Below are 20,574 nucleotides of genomic sequence, written 5' to 3' on the forward strand. Positions count from 1 at the left end.
GCACAAGAGCTCACTTCTGGAGACTGTGTGTATTAGGTGGGGGGGGCGGTATCGGTGTAGCAAAGGCCTTCGGCCCCCTAAGGACCATCCTTAAAGTGAGGGTTTTAGGAACAGGTGATGTAAGCTCACAGTTTCCAGACAAAGATGCCAGGGCTGGCAGTACCAGGAAGACGCTAAAGTCCACATGCCTGAGAATGAGCATGTCATGTGCTTTTCCTTACAAACAAAAACTGGGGAAGATTAAGCAAGCCTTTCAGAAAAGTTCCTTTTGTGTAGAAGCAATTTTTAGGGCAATTTCTTTTTCATTTGATAATACAGTATTTAGTAAAGAGATACAAAACCCCATTAGCTTTACAAGCATAGCAAAAGCAGAGCTTGAGCAATGGCAGTGTCATCACTGGGTTGACAGAAAGCATATGTGTTTGCATATACTTATTTCAGAATAGCCACATCAAAACGAAAATGTGAGTCCGACAGCCTAGCATGTGGCACACATGTGACTTTTCATGGGCAAGCATCTGAAGAACACTGGCAAGGGTGCCTCCCGGTGGCTTCATTGCAAGCAGGAAGGGACAAGACTACTCACCACCTGAGGAATCTAGACAGGCAAGTAGGGTGGATCCATGACTGATGGCTGCTGGACTTCAGCCCACCATGGATCCCCTACCTTTCTCATTCCACTTAACACACAGGACTCAGACAATAATTTCTTCCCCCCTGCCCTGCCCCAAACCGGACAGGCCAAGGGTTTCCTATACAGGTGTGCTAATGAATTGATGAGTTTTGGAAAAGGACTTACTCTTGGGAACTGACTATTCAACATCATCTCAAAATGGTAGTGTGTAATTTCAAGGAACTGGACATGTAAGTTTGTGACTCCATACACTTGATTTCTTTTTCTCTAACTGCTAGGGAGAGGGTGGTCTCCAGTGTCTGTAGTACACTGCAGCATATGAGGTGGTCATAATGATGAACAGATGAAATAAATGATCACATGCATTCAAGTCAAGCAAAATAAGCAGAGTGACAGTGAAGGTGATCAGCAAGGACAAACAGAGATAGTAGCATGTTACTACCAGCATGTTGCTAAGGCAACACCGATGTCCTCACACTCATACACCTATGTCTCTGCCTTAGAAGAGCTTGCCATGTTCAAAGAACACAAGACACAAAGCCCTATCTGAGCCAGGCATGATGGTTCATGCTTGTAATCACAGCTACTTAGATGGCAGACAGGCAGGAGGATCATGAGTTCAAGCTCATCCCAGACAAGTTAGGGAGACCTTATCTCAAAAACAAAATAGAAACAAAAGAGCTAGGGTGTGGTTCAAGTGGTAGAGTATTTGCTTGGTCTTCAGAAGGCCCTGAGTCCAAAGCCCTATAGCAAAAAACAAACTCAACAAAAATAAAGCCAACAGCAACAATGCATCCGCAGGGATCATGCAGGATACCAGTGGTGCCCAATGGAAGGCACTGGATACGGTGACAGGCAGACCTGCAGGGAAGAGCCAGGCTTCACAGTAGAGCCCTTCTTTAGTTGGCTTAATTTACCACAGGAACAAGGACAAGAACAAAAGTTCCCAGATGACCTCACTGTACCTTCTTCTCCTATGTGAGGCCCCCAGCATGACCCTGGCACTAGATTGGCTCCCAAAATTCCTATCAGTTCTGAACAATAGGAAGCACCAGAATAGCTCTGAGATTACAATAATGTTCTGGAATGTTCTTCCTCCTCTTTCCTATTCTTTTTTTTTTTTTTTTTTTGATCAGTCATGGGGCTTGAACTCTGGGCTTGGGCGCTGTCCCTCAGCTCTTCAGCTCAAGGCGAGCGCTCTACCACTTGAGCTACAGCGCCACTTCCGGTTTTCTGGTGGTTTATTGGAGATAGGAGTCTCACGGTCTCTCTTGCCCGGGCTGGCTTTGAACCGCGATCCTCAGATCTCAGCCTCCTGAGTAGCTAGGATTACAGGCCCTATTCTCTTTTATTAGGACTTTTCTTACCAATACTCTTTTACATACACACACACACACACACACACATACACATACACACACACACACACACACACACACAATTTCTTTTGAGTCTCTCTTTCTAAACTAGGCTCTATGGCTGTGGCTCTGTGGACATATTTAGGAAAAGTATTATTACCCCTTGGAATTCCCAGGACACAGAAGGAACCATGTAACTCTGTTGTTTAAAGAAAGCTAAGATCTCTGTCAATGTGTAGGGGAAAAACAAGGTTTACAACACTTGTTTTCTACTGAACCCAATAGTAAATTAGCCTTTTTCCAGCCCAACAATGGTGTCACACATAGCAGTGCTCTAAAGAGACCTTACTCTGGCACCATGGAGGTTCCAGTGGGACAGAAAGAAGAAACCCTGAACACCTGGCCAATACTTTTGCCTGGCAAAGGCAGCTGAGCCCAACCGCCCAAGAACATAAGGACATCTCATCCTATTAGCTCCCATCATTCACAATATAAAAACATTTATCAAGGGAAGGTGCAGCACAAGCCTAGAGGGGACACATACATCTCTATATCAAAAGGACATTTAAGTAGAGCCTGTAAACATGAGGAGTTGAAGGGGGGGAAAGTTGATGTGAGAATATTCTGGGCAGAAGGAAGAGCACGTGTGGAGACCTGGACTATGGAACTAAGTGCGAAAGAGATGAAGCCCATCAGAAACTGGGATAGTGGACCTTGTATGTGAAGAGAAGGGCTAGGAACTTCATCCTAAAGGCAGAGACAGCTGCTTCAGAGAGAGAGAGAGAGAGAGAGAGAGAGAGAGAGAGAGAGAGAGAGAGAGAGAGAGAGAGAGAGAGAGAGAGAGATCAACCATGTTTTATTTTATCTCTGAGGACCCTGTAACCTGTGTTACAAGCTAAGCAGTCTTCTTATCAAGGCAGTTCAGGCATGCCCATAAGCTATAGGTAAGGCTTTTGGTCCACAGAACAAAGCCTGCAAGCAAAGGCAGAGAGAATCAGAAGAAATGTAAATGTCAGTCAAAGGCGCTTGAGCAAAGAAGAAAACAAAAATCCAGTACCCCATGGTTAAGGGACACCCAAAGAAGGAATTGAGAGCTTGGACTCTAGAAAGGAAGGAAGAGCTGTGTTGATATTTTAGAGAAACAGGGGCTGGGCAGGGCTGATGTGTTTTTTTTTAAATTTTATTTTATTGTAAAGATGCTGTACAGAGGGGTTACAGTTACATGAGTAAGGTAATGAGTATACTTCTTGTTGAGCATTGTTACCCCCTCGTTTTTCTCCTACTATCGCTTCCCTCCCCCATCCCCAAATTGTAAAGTTCATTTCCAACATAGTGTCCTGTGAGTATCATTGTTGCAATGGGTCATCTTGTGTCCTTGTTTCAGTATTTTATTATTCCCCTTCCCTTCCCCAAATTAGACAAATGTATATACGAGATGCAGGGCACCCAAATCAAGTGCAGTGATAACAGGGGATACATACCATAAGGGTAGAACATACAAAAGAAACAAAAATAAATCACATTAAGAGCAACAACAACAAAGACCTCTTGTGTCCATATCTTGGGGTTCATTTCACTTAACATCATCTTATATGGTCATATGTACCTAGCTTTTGACCTTTTCTGCTCATCTGATAAAATTATCTAGATATATACTAATTATTGTAAATGAGGGAAACCATGGGACCTATATTTCTTTGGGTCTGGTTCCTTTTGAGTAAAGTTACTAAGAATTTTGCATGAACCATCTGCTGAAATCCTCACAACTTCTCCATGGGGAGAATTCTGTGATGACCTTTAGAAAGCCAAAGCTGGGGGACAACAGCAAGGCTCCACCCAGGATGACCAGGTAGAAGGACAGAGGCATTCCTAGCTAGCACATGCCTGTAAGACCACACAGCACCGTCTTCAAGGCAGGTTCAGGAGTGACAGGGATAAATCAAGGGCTGTAGGCCAGGAGATGCCAGGGCTCACATTGCTTGTGCAGATTGTCCTCAGATGGAAGGACACAAAGATCTGTCTGCATCATGGGAGCTGTGCCAAGGAGGAAGACTGGGCTGCAAAAAGGACTTGGGCTAATGCCCAACAGCCCTTCTCCCAGCAGGGGGCATGAGGCTGGAAGTGAAAGCAGCACATGGCAAAGAGGACCTGGCAGTATTCAAGGAGTCCACAACTGGGAACTGTCTCCTTGGACCACAGCCGGAGAGAGCAGACTGATGGATCTCAGCATGGCCAGAATGCACTTAGCAAAGACCAGAAAAATGTGTTTGGCCAGAATCGCACTGACCTGACTCAGAGAGTTTCAAACTAGATTTTTAAAATTGAGGTGAGGAAAACATAAGGGCAGAGGGAGAAAAAAATCCAAATTGAACTAATTAAAAGGATATGGAAATGGATTACTTATATAAAGTGGAAGAAATGTATTAAAGTATAAGCAGCAGCAGCCCCAGCGCAGTTCTGAAAGGAGGAACAGACATTGCAAGGGCTGGGAAGCCACAGTGTGATCTCATCATCATGGGAACCCAGACGCAGGAGTACCTTGGTGTTCTTTCCGGGGCTACAAAAGGCCACCTGGCCAGGTAGAGAAAGGGATGGTATATCCTCATACAGATCACAGATGTGGGAGGGAATTAAGAAAAGACCAGGTCTGTGGATGCCAGCCATCTCCTTCTCTGTTCCAAAATCACCCGAGACAAATACTCAGTCCTCCCATCTTTTCTCTTAGCCCCTCCAAAAGCTCCAACACCAACCATCTCCTCCTCTGGTCTCTGAAACCTGGCTCAATATCAATCTCTGTCCTTAAGTGAAGTTAAGATTTAAAACTGTAAAAAAAAAAAAAAAAAAAACAACAAAAAAACAAAAAACCAACCCACTACATATTGAGGGCCTTCTGCACATAGGGGCTCTGCTAGGAACCACGTTAGACCAGATCTATCCATGTTATAATTTCTATACCCATACCACAAAAGAAAAATGTATGCCCCCATGTGAAAAAAGGAAGATGCATGTTCAGAGAGGTTAAATAACTTGTTTAGGGTGACACAGCAGATTGGATAGCCTCAGCCGGTTCCCCCAGATCATTCTCTGCTCTTCCTCATGCCCTAACAGGAAGCTCACCTCTTATAGGAGAACCATCTATGTTTGCATATCCTCTGACCCTCAAATGGGCCTCTAATGGTATGTCTTCTTCTTAGCACATGCCTGTAGGACCCTAGAACACCATCTTCAAGGTAGGTTAAGGAATGACAGTAATAAACCAATCAAAGTAGAAGACCAGCAAAGGTGGAAGGAAAGGAACTGGAATATTTATTTATGCCTTGCTTGCTCCCTTCATGCCTGGACCAGTCTGGCACAGACACTGTTTCCATTACAGTCTCTGTCCCTTGGCTGTGGCTCTTACAAGGCCTACTTACTCACCAGATTCCGTCAGGCCTAGCAGTGAGAACAATGTTTCCAGCTGCCCTGGCTGTCTTCTCATGGTGCTTCACCAGCTGTTGGTCCCCTGACCTCTCGCACCTCTACACAGCCCTCACTGAAGTGAGTGCGCACCATTTCCAACCACACAATGACAAGCAGAGCTTGTGCACTGGAACTGGGTTGGTCTGCCTGAAAAGTCCCAGCTGTCGATCATAATGTTACACTCTCTGTGGTGGGCAACATAATCTACAGAGGAAAAGTATCCAAGCATATATATATATATATGGTGGGCACTGGCATTCATATTTAACCTTCATGTCCCCAGCAGCTGAGTCTTATGTCCACTTGAGATGTTTTATCATGGATTTTTCTTCCAAGAGATAAATTATTAGTAAAAAAAAATGTTAACATATGAAATCCTTGGGTGGCTTCAATCAGTTTTAGTCTATGGTAGGCCTTGATGGCCTTCCAGGACTTGGCTTTCTGGATGGTCTTTTGAAAACCAAGGGCTGGGCCAACCAGTCCTATAATAGTTGCTCTAAACTGAGCAGATTCCAGGGACCTCCCCAGTTCTAAGCTAATAACTAACACCATCGACTTTAGACTTGTAGCTTAATCACATAAATCTGTAAAAGGTCCCAAGAGAAAAAAAAAAGCTCACAATGTTGAGAATTCTTTAGACTTTGTCTTTGGTGTTAGGCCAGGTCTTGCTAAGCTGTTCACTAAGATTTATCTAAAGCAGGCTTTCTCAGCCTCACGAGCAGTTTGGGTTGAATAATTCCTTATTGTGGAGTCACTGTAAGATGTTTGACATCCTAGCTTCTCCTCACTAGAGGTCTATGGTATCACACTTTCCCTATTTCCCATTATTGGGACAGTTAAAGATGTTTCTAGATGCCTCCAAACATCTCCTGGTTGAAAATCTCCACTCCTAGGAATGGTTCCATTAGGCTGAATACAAACTTGGCTATTCAAATCTTACAAAAGAAATCCATTATCACTGCAGAATACTGCCTTCGAAATTGTATGCCTTCGAAACTAAGTCCAGCCATGTAGTTAAATTTTAAAGCTAGACTTCCCAAGGGGCTCATATCAAAGTTACCTCTAAGGTCCCTTTAGTCCTATATCCATACCCCACAGTTCCAAAAACCAAGATCCTCATTTAGTTTCAGTTATATTCCATTAGAAGTCCTGGCTTCACATTCATGGATCATGTTGCCCCCAAATCCAAACCCTTGACTCTAAAATCACACTTCATATAGCACTCTTCAATGTTCCAGGAGGTATTTAAGAATCTCAAAGAAACTTAAAAAAAAATCCATCTAAGTCCCTCATGGGATGCTTACTCAGGGAAATGAACTTGAGTTGGATATTGGGCAGGATTACAAACATTATTTTAACTATACTTTCTGCTCCCCTCTCTTGCCCAGCAGATTATGTTTCTGAATGAGTTCACTGGATCCAACTTGGCATATATGATACTCGACTGTAGTATCAAACACAATTAAAAAACCCCCGCCAGTTTCAAGCCTAATTATTGTAATCTTGATGACAACATGCGATGACTTGTATTTCATACTATAAACAGAAAGTGAAAAGCAGTTTTAAGGTTGTTTTACAATTTAGTGCCGTGTCATTATCTTGAAGTCAAACAATACAATACAAAATAGCCATGTTGGATTATGAAGACTTCTCAGAGCATGTTTAAATGTATTCCTTAAAAAGCAAACAAACAGGTCCTATTTTGGTTCCAACATGCAAGATAAGCATGACTGCACTCACTCCTCATTTGCCCTCACATGCCAGTAAGCTAAGAGCTCATTTTCTTATTACAGCAAAGAGGAAGATGAACCCTTGTTCATCTTCCAATTCCAAACTGACAATACTTTCCAACAGCCCCTTTAGCTCTTGTCAAGTCTGACAGAAACATCGGTGATATCAAAAGAACACATTAACATTAAAATAAATAGTCCTGAATAATAATACCTAGCAAATTGATAGTGCTTGAGTTCTTTTTTTTAAAGCTGTTCAATTTTTTCCTCAGGCTGATCAGGATGTGGTTGTGCTGATATGGATATTCTGATATGGCTAGAGATGAAATTCATTTGTATGATATTGAGATCTATTGTGGGCCAGGCACTGTGGTCCAAGAAAACTTTGAAAAATATCTTCTCTGGAATATTTTGCAGGCTAACGTTATTTGTTAAGTCATAGTAAAAACATAATACAAAAATAATTCATAGCCAAAGAAAATATTAGCTCTTCTTGCCAATAGTAGATTCTGACCAAGTTCAAGCAGAACCAGAAGACCTAGGTTTAGGGTGAACCTAGAAATTCTTACTACAAAGAGTTAGCCCTTCTTCATTTATATCTGCTTACTAATGAGTGTGCTTTCTGTTTAATAATATAGTTTATCTCACAAAAGAAGAGCTTGAATAAATAGACTCACATAAAATATGTGGTGCAATGGACTTATATCCCTCAAAAAATAATAATAAGTTGAGCCGGGCACCAGTGGCTCATGCCTGTAATCCTTGCTACTAAGGAGGATGAGATCTGAGGATCATGGTTCAAAGCCAGCCTATGCAGGAAAGTCTATGAGACTCTTATCTCCAATTAACCACCAGAAAACCAGAAGTGGTACTGTGGCTCAAGTGGTAGAGGGCTCACTGAGCTGAAGAACTCAGGGACAGTGCCTAGGCCCAGAGTTCAAGCCCCATGACCCATATATATATATATATATATATATATATATATATATATATATATATATATATATAGACATTCTAACTTTCAAAGTTGCATCATTTCGCTCATTTGTAATAACTAGACTATGATATTCTTAACAGGGGATCTCAATTGTCCAATAGCTAAGTGCATAGGACCATATATAATGAAATGTATCATCATGAACTCCAAGAATTGGAAACAAGAAGTTGTTATGTCATATATGCAGTTTTTTTAACTTTTTTCTTCTGTTTTAGATTTCTGTACCCTTTATCTTATATATAAGTTTAGCTGATCTGTGAAAGGGAAAGGGAATCACAGAAACAGCAGGACAAAGGATGAACTCATATAACAATGATACTCACTAGACAGTATATTGGAAATGAGCTAAACAACTTAGGGAGGAGGCAGTAGGGAGGGGTAAGCAAGAGAAAATGAGGGAGGGGATAACAGTGTTTTCAAAGAAATGTACTCATTACCTTACTTATGTAACTGTAACCCCCTGTTCCTCACTGTTACAATAAAGATATTAAAAAATAAAGATAACCAACTTCTTTTAAAAAGGTGTTTCTTTGGGCAGTGATTAGGTCAACAGAGCCATCATGAATGGATAGTGCTTTAATGGAAGAAACTTCAGAGCACTTGCTAAACTTCTTATCTTGGGAGGACCAATAAGAGAGCACCATCCACCAACCAGAAAGAAAGGGCCCTTGTCAGCCATCAAACAAGCTAGATTTTTTTTAAGAGAAGGAGATATTTTCATAGACAGTTTGATAATTTAGCTACCAACTTGAAAAAATCATCCTGTGAACATTCTCCCATTAGAGTACCTAGATCTTCAGAAATGGCTCACATACGTGTCAGCTCTTGAAAAAGTTTCCTCTCAATTAGGCCAACATCATGTTTTCTGTTCTTACACAGTAACCTCTGTAGTCAAAGATGGTTCTTCCACCAATGGCCCATGTAATAAATTTCTTTCTGAGTAAAGGTAACTTAATTGTGTAGTTAAAGTTTCTGCTTGTGTATGTGTGTGTGTGTGTGGGGGGGTGATATGTGCGCACATGTGCATGCATCAATCTTGGGGCTTGAACTCTGGGCCTGGGTGCTGCCCCTGAGCTTTTTGGCTTCTTTTCTTTCTTCTTTGTTCATTCACCTACCCACAATCATTTACTAAATGTATTTATTCTGCTTCAAGCATCAGGGGATGACAAAAGTGAGTGCAGGCATGGGTCCACCCAAGAAGCGTGTTGTGGAGTGGGGAAGGCCACTTAACACATCCACATATTGATAGAAGCCTTGGATCCCAACTACACACTAAGTGCAAGGTAAACACAAGAGAGCAATCACAGAGACTTATACGAAGAGAAGATGCTTCAAGAGGTAGGTGACCAGTGGGCATTCAGTGTTCAGGAAAGCCATCACAGTATTTTAAAAACAAAGAATAGATGTGATTTTGAACATTGAGAAGAGAATTGGGCTGCTAGGAAGAACCTGGAAGAAGTGAGACCAACAAGAAACTAATCAAAATGATCTAGATGACTGAACAAAAATGGTCCAGGACTGAGGCACTGATGCTGGAGACACAGGGAAAGGGCTGATTTGATAAGAAGGAAGGTAACAAATACCTTGTATGTGGGTGTGGTGTGAGTATGGAAAGAAGACTCACTTGTATGCATGCTTCCAGCCCAAATGGCAGAGTCTAGATATACAACTACAACATATGAGCAGGCTTTGGGGTGACAGCTGTTGTTAAGAGATAAGAGACACTCTCTCCTTTAAATGTTCCTCCGATATATTTGGTGAGACTGAAGTGTCAGAGGGACATTCCCATGGAGAGGTCTGAGGAGGTGGGAAACAATTGCCCTGAACCCAAGGAGGTCAAGCTTGGACCCAAAGAGATGCATTGGAAAAATGTCTTCTCAGTGAGAAGCAAAAGAGACACTGAGAAGACTGCAACCAAACCATGAGAGGGTCAAAAGATGCCGAGAAAGGGCAAGTGATGCAGATGGCACAACAGGCCAATGATGCACTTCCTCTGGAGATTGTCTGGAGGATCGAGAGGGATCCAAAGACAAAATGCTACAGGAGCTTCTCAGTGGATCTGGCTGGGCCAGCTTTCTCAGAGAGGTTGCAGCTTTTTAAAAATCCTAAATACTTTTTAAACATTATTTTTAATGAGGTTCTAGCTTTGAAAGGCTCTAAGGATTAAGGATGCATGTATGTTCTGTGTGCAATTTGTTAATCTAGGTCCCCAAACCCAGAATTGGATTGAGAAAGCACATTTTAGGGACTGGAAAAATCTACGTATCTATGTATCTATGCTGAAAGTAATGTGTCATTTTTTTTACAAATGTATTTACTGAGTGGATGGGTACTCAGAAGGGAAGTTAAAGGGACCGTAAAAGTGGTGAGGATAATATTATGGTGACACAATGAGTTCAAATCGAAGGGCTCTGAGCTCAGACAAGGATGCCGGAAAGAAGCTGAGAGTCGCTATCCTTTCCGGGTTCACAGGACTCAGTCACTGATTGGAAATCCAAAGTACCAAAGATGAATGAATCATCATTGTCTCAATGCATGGAGTCTCCTGACTGCCTGGAAACACCAGGCTCCCACCTTGAATGAAATGCACTGATGGCTTACCCAGCCAACAAACCAGGCTCGCTGCAAGCACCGCCAGGTGCCTTGCAGCTCTCGATATTCCACTGTGTCCAATAAGAACAAACAGGTTAATCACTATTTAAAACTTGAATTTTTTCACAGTAGAGACTTGATATAAATTTGATAGTGAAGGCTGCCTTAAAACCATTATAATCTGACGTTGAAAACAACTGTCTAGGGACTTCCCATATTGCCACCTCTGCTGGCAGAGGCACTGACATCATTTGTTCTAGAGTATCTCACTAAAGACATATGTATAGAAAATAGCCTTAGAAGATGGAGATGTTTTCTCTCTTTCTGTGCGCCTCTTAGAGCACACAGTGCCTCTCAGTGGCTTATTTTCCACCGAAATGTCTCCCTCTGGGATGAAGAAAGGCATTATTTACTGCTCCTTATAAATGATTTGGGGTCTCTAAGCTCAGGATTCCTCTTCTCAAATCTTTTGCAGTACGGGTACAGATATCACTAGATCCTAATCACATCACTGTCAGAAATGAGACTTAGAAAAATGGTAAAGTGCTGATTCTATAGCTACTTCCACTGGTACAAATAACTCCATTTCCCCCCATCCTGGTGTTTCATGTGTTCTTCCAGTGTGCATCATTGCAGCTAACTTACATGGTTACAAAGAGGATAAAGTTTCAGAGCTTTTACACTTCTTGACATCTAATAATGCCCATGAAATCACCATGCCAATAAGATAAGGCCCTCTTCATCAATTTTCTCAATGTCATTCTGGGCTTCTCACTACTTTGTTTACTTCAAAAGGGCTAAAGAATATCTCATGTGAAGACAGAGTGCAAGCCAACACATTGCAGATAATTGTTGTTCTCTCTAGTGATAAAATGGGTAAACATTTGTTTTTTTCCCCACTCTTAAATAGACAGAGAAATAAGAAGGAAGTGAAATCCAGTGACTTGCCAAGGCTCTCAGTAAGGTCCCACAGCACGTGTAGCAGGTTGGCCCTTGGCTATGGTTAGAGCTAGTGAACCAAATGGCATCAAGTGGCCTCAGTCAGGTGAGGTCTGAGGAGGCAGGGCAGCCTGAGTCACATACCCACAAGGAGTCAAGTTTCCTGCCAATCCAGGAAACACTGGACTGGAGGTGTCCCAAAACTTTATGCTAGTGAACCAGCATGCATGAGGCTGATGACTGACAAGGATATTCCACTGCTACTATGCCAGCTGGAAATAGGATACCAGATGTTTCTCCCTAATGCCATGGGGATTAGGTAAGCTAGGAGAGTGCCCGCACCTGAAGGAGAACCAAACACTTTGGGCCTAAAGAACAAAAGTGTCCAAGATTCTCAAATTTAATGCTAATGAGGATCAAGATGATGACTGTATGTCCTCCTGAAATTAAATAGACTGAATACTTGGTGACATAATTACAGTATTAATAGTTTATTTTCAGGTTTGAGAAACCAGAACTGATTTATCCAAAAGTGAATCTAGAATTGACTTTATTTTCCAGACTTGTAAATGCTTCGATCTATAAGATGAAGCATCAGTGTATCATTGTCAATAATTTCTATGAATGCTGTCAGGCAAACACATGGTTGAGTAGTCTGTATCTTATACCCCCCAGGGCCAAATGGTGTAAGACTTTTTGGAAATATCTAGGAACCAATCTAATTATAGGTTGAAAAAGAAATTGCTGCTGAAGGTATTTTTCCGGTCATAAAATTAATGTGTCATAGCAAAAAGATTCAATGCACATTTAAAGTATTATTTCTGTGTGCAATATGGGGCTACCAGGTTAACAACAAAAATAATCTCACTACTATGGGCATTTTTGTGATGAAGTGATTTTGTGATGAAAGCCACTTCTGACAGCTTCCTACCATTTGGAAAGGCCATTTCTCTCCACTGGCCTCCTTTGTAAGGGACAAAGTAAGATGGAACATAGCCCCAGTTCCCCAGGGGAGGAGGTGGGAGGAGCATCATTAACAAGTGGTTTTCTTGAAAGTTATAGGGCACTTCAACCCCAAGAGTACCATCCAACATCTGGCTTTCAGGTAAGTAGTCCTTGATTAGCTGAGATGACAGGTATGAGCCACACACTAGGCCTAAATGACTATCAATCCTCAGTGCACTTGTCTGAAAAGTCATGCTGTAGACTTTTATCCTAAAAGAAACACTATACTTTTTCTTTCACAAAAATAATTGATTTGATTCCAGAGTTATCTGTTACTTTCCAATAATAATAATAATAATAATAATAATAATAATAATAATAATAATAATAAACTTATTAGCAGATATTCTGGTGCAAGCCTCCTAAACTCATTGGGAAAAAGAAAAAGATATAGAAGCAATGATAAAGAGAGGTGTCCTTCCATATTTAACAAGATATTGGACACCATTCATTACAGTGCAGTGAAAATAAGAACACACAGAGATGGTTTTTTCTCACTTGGGCCTGGTAGTTTTATACCAGGGAAAAACACTCATTCCATCACTATTAAGTCTAGGCAATACTGGGACACACATCTGCTGTGAGCCACAAAAGGACCAGATGGAAAAATAATTCAAGCACACATCGACTTGATGGTGGGGGCTAGTGGCATCGTTTATACAAAAGTTTCAGCAGATTCAGCCGGCAAGAGTTTTGGCTGAAAGATCTCTCTGGATGGGCCATAATGCTGTTGGTATTTAACCATTAGTCCTTCTCTTTAAAAAATATATTTTGTAAGAAAAGAATTTTTTTAATGTTTTTATAACTGCTGACTTTAAAAGTTCTCCAGAATTGCAGTAAAGAATGGCAGTAAAAGAAGGCATAAAATGACCTATAATCTTGAGGTACACATAATTCATGTTTCTTTTCCTCCTTGTATAAATCCAATTCTGAAATGGAGGATGCAGTTTTTAGTGATCGTGGAAAAAGGAAAGAGGTGGTATGGCACAAATTGGACACTTACCATGAATACAATGTAGCCAGGTCATTGGGTTCAACTTCCAGGAAATATGGTGAATATCATCTCTCTTTTTACCAAATGCACAACAAGATATCAAAGAGCAGTATTTGGGAGGAAAGGAAAAGGACTAAAAAGATGTCAAGTATGTCATGATCATAGGATCCCACAAAGATCAAGAGTGACAGAGCAAGTCAATCCCTGGCACGTTTTGACTCCATAATGCCAGGTGTTGATGCAAGACAAACATCTAGATGTATGATTAATTTTTTTTTATCTTCCTCCAGATGCTGGAAGAGTGTAAATGCTAGGGATAATCAAAAAGGTTACTTTGAACATTTGACAATGGTAGAAAGAATAGACTATTAGTGGGATGCTAGAGGGCATTTCAAAGGTCACTAGCAATGTACGCGGAGAAAAATATTCCTCTTATCTCAAGTTTGTATTTCTGTCATAAAAGCAGAAGTCCATTAATCAAAAGGAAGATTCAAACATTCTTTTAAAGACTTTTCTCCCATGAAATTTTTCTTGAGATGCTTTTAATCTTCTATTTTAAAAATCAGTTATAGTCAGGTGCTGGTGGTTCATGCCTGTAATCCTAGCTACTCAGGAGGCTGACATCTGAGGATCACAGTTTGAAGCCAGCTCAGGAAGATAAATCTGGGAGACTCTTATCTCCAATTAACTGGCAAAAATCTAGAAGTAGAGATGTGGCTCAAGTGATAGAACACCAGCTTCAATTAAAAATGCCAAGGGAGAACTCAAGGCCCTGAGTTCAAGTCCTAACACTGACATAGTTATGAAACAGTGGAAGGTAGTTAGAATATTTCCATCAATATGGATCACAGTTAACATGTGATGGACAGCTCTTCTAGATCCAAAAAGAGCCACCTCTCCCAAACTCTGGAAAAAAAGAAACATCACATGATGATGTTTTATTAGTTTGTAAGTATATATCAATTCAAATCCTATACCCTTTTTCAGATGCAGATATCACTTGAATAATTTTAGTGAAATATTCTCTCAATCTCTATCAAATCCTTCCACTGACAAAGAAAATCACATTTGCTACTTATCATTCTGCATATTGTTTATATACAAACAAAATATGTATTTTCTGAGTGCTTGAAGCTTGAAATATTCTTTCTTACTAAATAGGACTGCAAGCTCAACTCAAATTGGACAAAATACTTCTGCCATAAACACTAAGTAGTTTAAAAATCTCAAGATGAAACAATATTTACAGATACTGAGAGTTCTAGGGGCTGTTTCAGTGTTTTACAGTTCAGACAATCATTGTGTAAATAGCTAGAGGTTAAACAGAATGAAGTGTCCCAGGATTAGGTAGTCAACTACAACTTTGCTGAGGGATATTTTTTCCTACTGCCCCTAGAAATATCACAATGTCAATAGAAAGCAATGATATAAAGCAGATTTGGAAAGTCCAAAGCTGTTTTCCTGTTCTCCAGAGATCTCAATATTTTCAGACCAACATTACTCATCTGTGACTGAGACATCTGCCTGGGACAATCTTCCATGGCTCAGGGACCAGGAGGAACTAGATGGGATGGAAAGCTGTGGGGGAGCTAGCCTGCTCCTACGGAATGAGTCCTGAGGCTAAGAGGGCCAGCAAAAAATAAAAATTAAAAAAAGAAATTGGACGGACAATGTGGTTCCATTACATCCAGTTCTGCTGAGGTCATGGAGTCTTGCCTTGCTTAAATGAAACTTTATGCCATATTTAGTCAACCCTCTGAGAGTTAAAAGTTTACCGTCTCTGCTGTCTTCAGTTGGCTAAGTCTGTATCAGGCGGTAAGCAATGACACTCAATGAAACCAAACAGTGCAAGTGGCAGTGTTAATGAACACACATTATCTAAGTGCTTATGCCCAAGAATCATGCTCTGTGTTAACATGCAAGCAAATGGACCCACATGGTACAGGCCACTCAGGAAAACAGCTGATGCTCAAGGCTGCAGACAGTATTTCTCCAAATAAAGCTCTAAGTAAAGCTAAGAAGACAGAATATCTCCAGGAAGAGCCTGCCTGTCTACACACTGGCTTGTACACATACACACATACACACACATCACATGCCAGTAATATTTTCTTTTACTATTTCTTCCTTCTTAGGTATTTAACATCTATTTTAACTAGGTCTACATTTTTTTTCTTTGCTTGCTTTAGTTAATTTTATTCTCCATCAACTTAACTTATGCCAAGCTAATAATTCTTAGGGCAAGAAAATTCAAAAGCAGTCACTCTGTGGGCAGAATCAATCACCTACACAAATTATAAAGCACTGTTAATACCTTGGTATTTAGGATTAGGTATCCAAGTCACTTTATGTATTTGCTCTTTTCACTAGTCGTTTAGAAAGACATCTTCTGTAACTCCTTTGCTTTACTGTAAGTGGCTCTGAAGTCATCTGCATTATTAGTCACAGCACAGATTGCTGTCATCTCCCAAACTTACCTGTCTTGCTCTCTTCATATTAGTCTGCAGGCTGGAATTGCTACCACTTCCCAGAAGCAGCCCATCCGATGTTAACCTATCCCTCTTCCCTCTGTTCTTACACTTACCTTGGAGATGCTGAGGGGATGCTAGGGAGGAAGGTGACACCGTGGAAGACCCCTCCAAGTCTAGAGATGAAGGGCTTTGGCTTCGAGCAGCAGACAAAGCTGAGGCTACTGGCAAGGTGAGGTCCAGAGAGAGGTCAGCTCTGTCACGGCTTGCACTCCGGCTCCTCAGCTCCTTCTCGTGTGCCTCAGCTGCCAACTGCTCCAAGTATTTGTATCTGAAAGTTAAATTCCAAAGGGTTTCCGTAAAAAGAAAGAGGAGCTGGTGGTGGATGCTTGTTTATGGATGAAACACCTGCAGAGTGAGCTTGTTTCCTGATGCACAGAGCACAGAGGAGGGCTGACTGGAGGGTCAGTCTGCCAAAAACACCCAGTGAAGCCAAGATGCTAATGATTAAAAATCCTGCATCATTCATAACCAAACCAGTTGGGGGAAATGGCAACATCACACAGTCCCAGGTCCTGGATGATTGCTGCAGAATCCTATTTTTCCCTTTTAGGAAACATTTGTATCAACAAGCAAAACAGCAGTAATGATCATCACAAAAGTCCCAACAGTGACAGCTGAGAATCAAATTCCCTTGGAGCTTGCAGCTGTGAAATGAGAGGGTCCCTGGGTGTGACGGAGAGTAACAATGCCCCAAATACCCAAAGGGGTTGCTTGGACAAGTCCTCTCGGAATTTCTGAACCTGCTTCAATGCTAACAGCAATGCAACTGGAATTCACTTTGTTCTCTCAGTGTCGACCATGGAAACTTTTTTTATATTCTAAAATATTTCTGAGCAGGACTCAGACATCCAATAGCACGGCCCTGACGTCACATATAGTTTATTCATCAAAGTCAGTTGAAAAGAACAAAGATACATCTGTTTTGCATTTCAGGCAGGCAGAACCCACTAACTGTTTATTAAGACCAGCTACCAATCATATTCTTCATAGTGCGCTTTATAGATCAGACCAAAATAACTTTGAAATATGTGCCTCTTCCAGATGTCTAATTTTACTCGCCATTATTTGTGTAGAAATGAATGTACAAATTCAGCAGTCACAGGTCTGACTATCTCACCCACCACTGAACTGTTTATTCAAGATCTTCCCTCTGCACCCATCCAGATTTTCTGCTTCAGACCCCTGCAACCAGTCACCCCTGCAACTCCCATTTGGATTGGACATGACACTTCTCCTTCACCAGTATGAGAGAGACAGAGCAAATACTGAAAATGTTTTTAAATGCATTTTTAAAGTATATACTCTTGACTCCATCCTTGAGGTGAGCTCATCCCATCTCCTCCCCGGGCAAAAAGGCAGGCTGCTCTTCAACCCTGTTTGCATGGAATTCTTGGCCTGTGAAGCCAGCTTGGACCTGCACAGCTGGAAGTGATCTGCCTCTGAACTCATGTCGGATATGTAGCCCATTCAACTCGGATGGCATTGTACATTTACTGCTTGGCATAATATGTAATCATCCTTTCACATGTGTAGGTCTGTTTGCAACACGCAGATAATAAGATTTCTGAGAACATGAAGATTACCATCCTTTGTTCCTTCCCTCCGCACCTTGTATCTGTCAGTTGATGGGAAGCAGACAAGCTGCAGGAAGAAATCTGCCAAGAGGCCCCCCACCTGCAGAAGCCCACCTGCAGCCCAGAAGGCTGAGGGATAAAGGCACCCCATGCTGTGGTCAGAGAGAGAAGCTTGCTTCCCTGGCAAATCTCTGAGAAAAAGACTTGTGATACTGAGAGCAGCTGCCTCACAGTTACAGGATGAAGCTCTACTGAGGAAAGCTCAGTCTTCTCTTCCCTGCCTATAGCATCACCTCCCAAAGGTTAAGAGAGATTCTGAAGGAAATGGCATTCCTCAGCTCAATACAGGACCTTCTGACAGTGGAAGGAACAGGAACCATAGGGGAAAAGGATTTTTCAGGGCAAGAGGCATATTTTGAATGGGATGGTGGCAAGCTGAAGGCCAGCACTGCTGTCGGTCAAAGGCAAAAGTCAAGGTATTAATTACCACATTGAGTTCAAGCTTGCAATGGAAGAAAGAGGCCAGCAAGAAATGCAGCACAACTAAAGGGATCTAGACAAGTCCAGAAGATCAGAATCCTAGAGCAGGAAACCAGGAGTCCAGGAAGGGTGATAACAATGTTCTACATGAACGCTTCCAGCTAGACAGTCAACCCAGTTTTGAACCTTGTCATGGGTCTTCCATACCCCTTTCAATGGACAGCCAGGCCGTCAGCCAAGGGCTTTAGCCTACTTTCTGGAGCATGGCAGTGGTTGCTCATTCCTAAATAGATAAAACAAAAAAAAAGACCTATTCCCATGCGCACCTGGGCATCCTGGATGCCATCACTAGTATTCTATGATTCAAGGGTAAAGGCAAGGTTTTAACTTGAATTGTCCAAAGAATGAAGACGTGACATCTTAGAAAAAATAAAATGGCATAGGCTGTTGTGGGAGTGTGGATTTTTAACGGATATAGAGTTCTAGTTTCATATGATAAAGAGTTCTGAATAGTAGTTGTCCAACCATGTAAATCAGCCTCACATTACTGTACTCTGAAGATGGTTAAAATGGCTAAACTTGGGTTGTGTGTACTTTACTATTTTTTTTTTAAATCAAGTGACAAGGTGAGGCAGGCATGGAGATCAAGAACTCTAAACCTTTCTGGAATATCTACAGCATTTCTCTACAGTGGCCAGAGAGGTAAGGGTCGAGAGTTGTCAGGGAGGGCCACAGTACCTGGAAATTTGAGCATCCTATCATGGTTTAGCAACCTCTTGCCACACAGAAGCCCTCCGCAGGCCTTGGGAAAGAGACTGCACTTGTATCATGGCCTTTTTATAGAGTAACTCTAATAGCCATATCATTCCTGATATGAGAAGGCCTCCAACCTACTCTTTTATGGATCCCTCCTGCTTTTTCTGGGTCCATGCAAAGCAAAGGCCTTCCACCCACAGAGCACAGCTCCGACAGCCCCCTTTACACCCTGCTGCCTCCATCCAAACCTTCCCAGTTCTCTTCCTTCTACTCCTCTTCTTTGTTTATCCATTCAGCTTTTCATTTATTTATTGACTATCTGTAGCCTAGCTGTCATGTGCTAAGGACTAGAGTAGGCACTAGAGATTTCATAATAAACAAGAAAAATCCCATCCTCATGTAGCTCACAGTTCAGTGGAAAAGAGGTAAATAAACAAGTGGAGTGAACTCCAACACCCAGCAGGGGCCTGGTGACAGGACTGGAACTGCAGCTCAGTGTGGGTCTTCAGAGGACCCACAGAAACCCTGTCTGACTTCAGGTTAACCTTAACTTGCTTACAGATGATGATTTTTCCTGCTGTTTTTCTACTTGGAAATTCTCCCTCAAGTTAAACCTGTCTGGATCCCTCTAACTTCCACTTTTAGTCCTTCCAAGCAATGCTCAGAGTCCTTCTCACTGTTCTTTTGATCACTGTCTGCATGATTTCCAAATTTCTAACCCGAGGCCTAAACTTTCCCATGCAGGGGAGGGGGCACACTTACATATATATATATATATATATATATATATATATATATATATATATATATATATACACACACACACACACATATACACATATATTTATACATATAATTTCATGAATATCACTTAAATCAATCATGCTATGTAAAGCCTTTCTTCTAATATTAAACAAAGATGGAGCATCTCAACAAAAACTTATATATCACTGTCAATAAAATCATTTAGTGAAATTAGAAAATGAGAGGATGTGAAATAAAATAGAACTGCTTGGCCACTGTAATTCAATGTAGCAAAGCAATTTAAATGATATATATCTTACATTTACATAATACATATTTTAAAAGCCATCTGCAAGCCAGGCCCCGGAGGCTCACGCCTGTAATCCTAGCTATTCAGGAGGCTGAGATCTGAGGAACATGGTTCAAAGCCAGCCCAGGTAGAAAAGTTCCCCTGTAAGACTCTTATCTCCAATTAACCACTCAAAAACTGGAAGTGGCACTGCTGTGGCTCAAAATGGTAGAGTGCTAGCCTTGAGCACAATGAGGCTCAGGGATAGCACCCAGGCCCTGAGTTCAAGCCCCGTAACCAACAAAACAAACAAACAAACAAAAATACCTTCTGCTGTGATTCAAGCCAGCTTTTTCTGAGTCCTTTCATTAAGAACAAAAGACATGTATATCAGCTACTCAAGAACCACAGGTAGGAAGAAAGGTGAGTTTGAGGTCAGACCGGGCAGTTAGTAAATAAAATACAAACAGAAGGAGCATGGCTCAAATGGCA

General features: G+C 41.4%; 1 protein-coding gene across 7 annotated transcripts in view; it reads right to left on the reverse strand.

Moving 5' to 3' along the window:
* The window catches only part of Fhod3 (formin homology 2 domain containing 3), a 430,675-nt gene that overhangs the window by 62,137 nt on the left and 347,964 nt on the right, over positions 1-20,574 (reverse strand). For all 7 annotated transcript variants that reach the window (XM_070029308.1, XM_070029306.1, XM_070029303.1 and 4 more), the window contains one exon: positions 16,293-16,507. In XM_070029308.1, coding sequence (XP_069885409.1) covers positions 16,293-16,507 — 215 coding nt within the window. The remainder of the gene's footprint in view (positions 1-16,292; positions 16,508-20,574) is intronic.

The sequence above is a fragment of the Dipodomys merriami genome, unplaced genomic scaffold (assembly GCF_024711535.1).
Source record: "Dipodomys merriami isolate MVZ:Mamm:240054 unplaced genomic scaffold, mDipMer1.0.p SCAF_2, whole genome shotgun sequence".
Taxonomy (NCBI): domain Eukaryota; kingdom Metazoa; phylum Chordata; class Mammalia; order Rodentia; family Heteromyidae; genus Dipodomys; species Dipodomys merriami.